Below are 6,178 nucleotides of genomic sequence, written 5' to 3'. Positions count from 1 at the left end.
TAAACGCGTTGTGCAGAAGCGCGTCCGTCACGCGGAATATCGCGAGTGTCTTCTGAACCGTAAGTTAACTATCGCGGAGATGAAGCGCATAGTGAGTAATAAGCATATTGTGACGACTGTGCGACAAAACAAATTGTGTTTAAACCCGTGCGATGATAAACGTTATATTTTAGACGATGGTATATCAACGCTCGCGCACGGACATTATAAAACGAAACAATAAAATATTTTTATAACAAATTTATTGAGTATTTCTTATACATAAATTCTACAATCATACGATCATTAACATTTTTGTTTTTTGAAAATCTTTCCAATATATTAAACATTTTTATTCCCTGACACAAATTAATTGCAAAATACATACAGTAACCACCGCAAGCTTTACTAGAATTTCCTTGCAATTGAGCAGAATTATACGTGACAGTTAAGCTGTTTTTCTCTATAAAATAGTTAAATTTAAATAAATCAGGGCTGTTCCCGAAACTCTCGAAGAATGTACAATTGAGTGACCTTGAGAGATATATCAAACACCAATGTTCTCCTACCCCATTGGACGTATCAGTGTTCACGATGTAAAGTGAAGGATACGTTTTCACATTCTCGGGAAGTTTGTCGGCAGGGAAGACTCCTCTGAACAAATATTTGGTATACGGATCTTTCTTGAGTATGATTTCAAGTTGTTGCGAGTCCATTATGAACTTTGATCATATAAAACTGCTCTGTTCTTGTCGATCTCGACCAAAGATTGATATTCGGAATAGTAAATCACGCTAACTGTTGACGGCAACGATTCTCCGAATATTAATTCGAGACGAACGCTCCCGTTCTTTACCAGGTTGAAACAGTCAGTTGAACTTCCGTTGAGATGGGGAGTTAAATCGAATACGAATAGTGCGTTTCCATTGGCGAATTCATCACGGTCGATAAAATTTCCTTCGTCAATATTCCATTGCCCAGTTTGAAGAAAGAGATTAACGTATGATCGCATAAACAACTTATCTTTGAAATTTGGGTTTAACGGTTTTGCCGGGACACTACTACCATCAAGGTATAGGGCGATTTGAGTTAACGAAAAATTTTTAAAGTTAAAAGGTGACATTTTGTAGTCTCCCAAATACGCATTCTGGTCCACAAATCCGATCACCACCTTACTCGGTATTTGACCATTATATAAGTTGTCTTTGACGCATATTTTGTTGCCTTGGGAAATTGAAAATGAATTACATTCCGTACGGGTGATTGGATATTTCATTGTTGCCAGTTCCAAAGTTTTAGCGTGGGATAACATAATCTCTGGCGTCAATCTAACTTTTCTGACAAACATTGATGCGTGTGTGAAAATGACTTTGCATTTTTCACCGTCTGTGTGTAAACAAAACTCGTTTGAGCTTTTGATAAACTTGAAATTTAGATCTATCAGGTTAGGAATAAGTCGATTTTGTTGACAAATATCGGCTCGTACAACTCCTATCATGTCAATAACACCTTCTTGAGCAAATTTTGCACGTTTCTTAAATCCGTCGTTATTGGAAAATTCGTCAAATTTCCCGGCTTTGTCTTTATAGAATAGAGACGCGGTTAAGAAACTATCCTTGGCTGGTCCACCATATGTCAAGAGCGTTTGAATCATACTCTTGTAAGGATACTGTTGAGGGCATGACGTAACTGATCTGTCACCCAATGATACGTGAACTTCGCCAAAGAGACTATGTAAAAACAAATTTTCCGGACCAACTTTGTCCGCGGGAGTTGTGGTTTTAGATACAGCGTCGTAAATATCGGGTTTTGGTAGAGTTCCATCTGCTTTCACAATTTTCACTTGAACTTGAAGTAAAGTATTTTTCAAATCAATGTAAGTCTCCGAGTTTCCAGCGATACTAAAGATAATTGCTTGGTTTTCATTTATGTTCGATGTTGGATTATATTCAACCCATTGACTTCCTATTATACCAGTTTGAGTATAAGGTACGTGAAATAAATCAAGTTCCGAGCTAATGCTGTTTTGTGAACTGGGGTGAGCTAGGGACATGGTTCAATGATTACGAGAATATATCAGACTGAAGCAGAGAACGTCTTTTCTTCTTCCTGGTTCGAACTGAACTGATGATGGGAGACGTTTTACGTTTCCTTTTACGTCCATTTCCACTAAGTTTACTCACTGCTTCGGCGGCTCTTCTTAAGGTTTCTTTCCCCGCCTCTTTCCCCCGAGATTTTAACGCGTCTTTAATAGACACACCACTCGAGACGTCGGAAGCAATTTTTGCCCCGGTATTTAAAAATTTTCGACCAAGGAATGAGGCACCTTTTTTGAGTAAAGGCATGGCAGACCGAAATGCCGAGGCTAATATATTTCCAAGACCATATCCTCTTTGCACGGCTACTCCACGGTATACCGGAATTGATCCGTGTCCAATTTGATTTAAGTAATAGTTATTATAATCGTTTACAGAAACGTGATCCAGATTACGTGGAGACATGTTTCTCCTTTGACCTGCTAACCACAAATGAACAGAAGAAAGATTTTACACCTGATTTTATAGATAAGTCCATGTTCTTCGGGGTCTAAAATGAAGAGTGACGTGAACTTTTCCTCGTTCGAAATGTACAGGCTGACCCATTTCACTCATAATATTAATTTCAATGGTTTGAAAATGGTTATGCGCAATAGGCATATAATGTGGTCGTGAAAACTCTTTCTCAACAGTGTCTCCGTCTTTTCCTTGAATACTTATAATACGTAATAAGGGAACATCTGAATCTCCAACCGATCGACTTTGTATAATGTCCGAGTATATGAACAGAGAATGTAACCCAGCGTCCATATCACAGCTAAAAGGCGCCGTCATGGAAGTCACTATAGTTACGTCTTTGCCTGGAGTTCTCGTGAATCCTAATATGATGGCGATTTCATGTGGTATGTAAACTTGGTTCATTTCATATAGTTCAACAATTACACGTCGGTTTGGTTTGTTGTAATATAACTTGACTCTAGAGCTAATATTTCGCCCGTCGTCATCAGTAGTCATGATTTCTAGTAAATCTTCAACTCCGTAATATCCTGGTGGTATTACTATATTAACGAAATCCATTATGTCGTTGAAATTTTCTATGTCAGTGTGTTTTCTCAGTGTCTTAGTTGTTTTAGTCTTTGATTCTTCTAAGGAATCCGGTAGAGAGATAGTTTTCCAAATTCGAACTACACATTCTTCTTGAACGTTATTCCACGTTCTAGGATAACTGATTTCAGCAAGTCCAACTTCGTAAGCTCCCTCAAGTTTAATGGGTTCTGGTAAATACGTTCTAAACTTGCTTATAGTATTGTTTTTGAAATAGCGCATAGACGAGTCGGACGGTAACGTGATATAGAAACTCATAATGTGACGATTTCTTGCACCCAAGAGTCAAAATCTGGACCGTAACCACGCCAACGTACTAGTAGTTCTTTAGTCCCGTCTGGTTTTGTTCTTTTCCTTAGAACTTTTTCGATTTTGAATAAGCAGTTTTCGAGGTCTTTCCCAATTTTCTGTATTTCCTCCTTGTAGAACACACCCGAAATGAGCTCAGTTTTCAAATCCTCCAGTTTATATACCGGAGGGTCTCTTGGTATGCACTGAACTACTTTGAATATTTCCTCGGTATAATTGGCTTTGTAACCCTTTTCGAACGTAGTTTTATTCTTACTCATGCGAACCAAGTCACCTCTTTCAAAAGGGAACGAGACTGGGGGTGAAAAATTGACTTTCCCGTATAAGTTCTGCCACACTTGTTTCGAATTTTCATTCTTCACTTCAACGGGTTTGCATTTAATAGATTTGTGGTAGTTGTTATTATAAGCTTCCAATAAATCTGGTAAAACGTCGATATATTTGTGCGTATCTTTCTCCGTAAAATATCGGTACATTCGAGACTTCAGTGTTCGATTGAATCGTTCTATAATACTAGATTTTACTTCGGAGTGCGTTGCGAAAAACTTGATTCCTCTACGTTTTAATTCACCTTGAACTTCTTTGCATAGAAACTCGTTACCATGATCAGTCTGTACAACCTTCGGCTGTCGACCTGATTCTAAAATAGATTTGAATGACTTTACCATAGTTGATCCTTTCTTATCCTTGGTAGCCACAGCGAATGCGTATTTGCTAAATACATCGATACAACATAAGATATATCGGTATCCACTATTGTGATTTTTTATATCTTGCATGTCTGCCAGATCTAGTTGCCATTGTTCGTCTATTCCATACACTATCGTCTTGTTTCTTCTGAATTTATGTTTTATCGGCTTGTGTAACGTGTACGTATCTTGTCGTTTTAAAAATTCTCTCACATCGTTTATGGTCACTTTAATTCCCTTTGCCCGGGCAGCACGATAAAGACCGCGAATGCCTCCGTAACTACCGGCGTCCTTTACATTGAAGTATATTTCTTCTAACTTATCCATTCATCGTACAGTTCATTTTCCGTTCGTGATACCAGTACGCGAAATCAAATAGTTCAAAAACGATAATAATAAATAATAACAAAAACGCCGTAATAACTTTGGGTGATTTCAAGTATGATATCGATAAAGAGGTTATCAACCCAGACGGAGTAGGATCGATGCCACCTTCCATGTTGAGGTATAATTCGTGAATGAAAGAACTGAAACCTGATATATTATTATATTCTTTATTTCAAATTTATCCAACTCAATAATCCATTGCCATACATTGATTCGGGACTTGGAGGTAAATAATCTGAATCATCGTACACCTTTTCTGGTGAATCGTTAGAAATAATAGGTACATTTTCAATAGGGGATTCAAAGGGGAATTTATTTTTTACAAGTGATTTGGGTACATTTTCCTTGGCCAACAATTCATAAAATTTATCCAATCCAACAATTTCATGTTTCGGTTTGGTTTTGTATCCTTTAACTGATTCGTGTAAAATGTCCATGATATTAGATCTAACTATAGGGCGTTCTTTATAAATAAGTTCACCACTGGTAGACCAATCAATTTTACTGTTTCGTTCAATCCACTTGTACAAAGCAATGACGGGTTTTAGATGTGAATCTGGTATCGCGATAGCTATTTCCGAATACCAGTCTTTCTTTCTTTTCGGTTCTTCAACGAGTTTCGCCTTCTTAGTTCTTTTGTTACGTTGTAATAAATGGTTGTACAACTCCACTTTTTGTGATTGATTAAGTTTCTGATTATTTAAAACAGTTTTCGTATCCAAGTTTTCGTCAAGTTTCGGTTGCGAATTGAGTCGTCGATAAACGTCTTCGGGGACTAAGATCATCTTCCTAGCCATTTTTGATAGCTCTACTTATAGCCGCGCTAATAGTAACGGTAAAAATCCTCCCTTCTGTAATAAAATCTTTTTCCGTTTTGCGATGGTATTGGGTTTAGATATCTTCCGCAAAATATGACAATGCCGCTTCAATCGCTTCTTATGATCATCTGACAGTTTTACATTGCCACGCAGAACATTTATACAGCATTCCACAATAGCTTTAATCGCGTCGTTATTAGCATATTTGATGGCGGCATTTCTTTGACACGAATTACACTTAGACAGATATTTTAAAAACTCCTTATGATTATGAATTCTCTTCATTTTGGGATAAAAACGGCAGCCTCTTCTCCTGGTATAAGTCCGGTTCGTAGTCTGTGATCGTTTGACGTAGTTGGTTTCAAATCCACCCATAAATACCCAAAGTCTCTAGCGATTGCTTGATGAAAGGCGTCGATGACGTATTTACTGTTAGTTGGGGAAATCTGTCTAGCCAAATGAAATATCGCCGATTTGTCATGTGGTGTCTTGAAAATTATCAGATAGTGCGCGTTTAAATTCAACGTTCTAATTTCCTTCCCAGGATAATACAAATTTTGCATAAGTACAAAAACCGACGTGTTTTTATGATGAGAACCTCTTATAAACAAATTCGTGACATCCTTGTTATTTGATATTTCACAAAGTAAATCATCAAGAATAACAAAATTCTTGACATTTGGGTCTAAAATTTTAACGTCTAATAACCCTTCGTGAAATTTAACGGTGGGTGTATCATCTAATACCGAATTAAACAGTTTGGGTTGATATTCCGTATAGCACCATATAATTCTCTCTGGTGGGGGTGAAATACACGTATCTTTATATTTGATAAGACTAGCCACGAAAAAGGATT

The 6,178-nt window shown here is 37.4% G+C and overlaps 1 protein-coding gene across 1 annotated transcript; it reads right to left on the bottom strand.

The window, feature by feature from the left end:
- Positions 1 to 694: 694 nt before the first annotated feature.
- LOC149955594 (uncharacterized protein F54H12.2-like) lies at positions 695 to 2,032 on the bottom strand. Its single transcript, XM_090166702.1, has 2 exons — positions 1,466 to 2,032; positions 695 to 1,150 (listed from the first exon to the last, which is right to left on the bottom strand). Exons 1-2 carry the CDS (start codon positions 2,030 to 2,032, stop codon positions 695 to 697), a joined length of 1,023 nt encoding a protein of 340 aa, XP_090022828.1.
- Positions 2,033 to 6,178: the final 4,146 nt, after the last annotated feature.

The sequence above is a fragment of the Leiobunum rupestre genome, chromosome 2 (genome assembly GCF_980474605.1).
Source record: "Leiobunum rupestre chromosome 2, qqLeiRupe1.1.hap1, whole genome shotgun sequence".
NCBI classification, from domain to species: domain Eukaryota; kingdom Metazoa; phylum Arthropoda; class Arachnida; order Opiliones; family Sclerosomatidae; genus Leiobunum; species Leiobunum rupestre.
The sequence above is the reverse complement of the archived record's forward strand: the minus strand, read 5'-3'. Positions and strand labels throughout refer to the sequence as shown.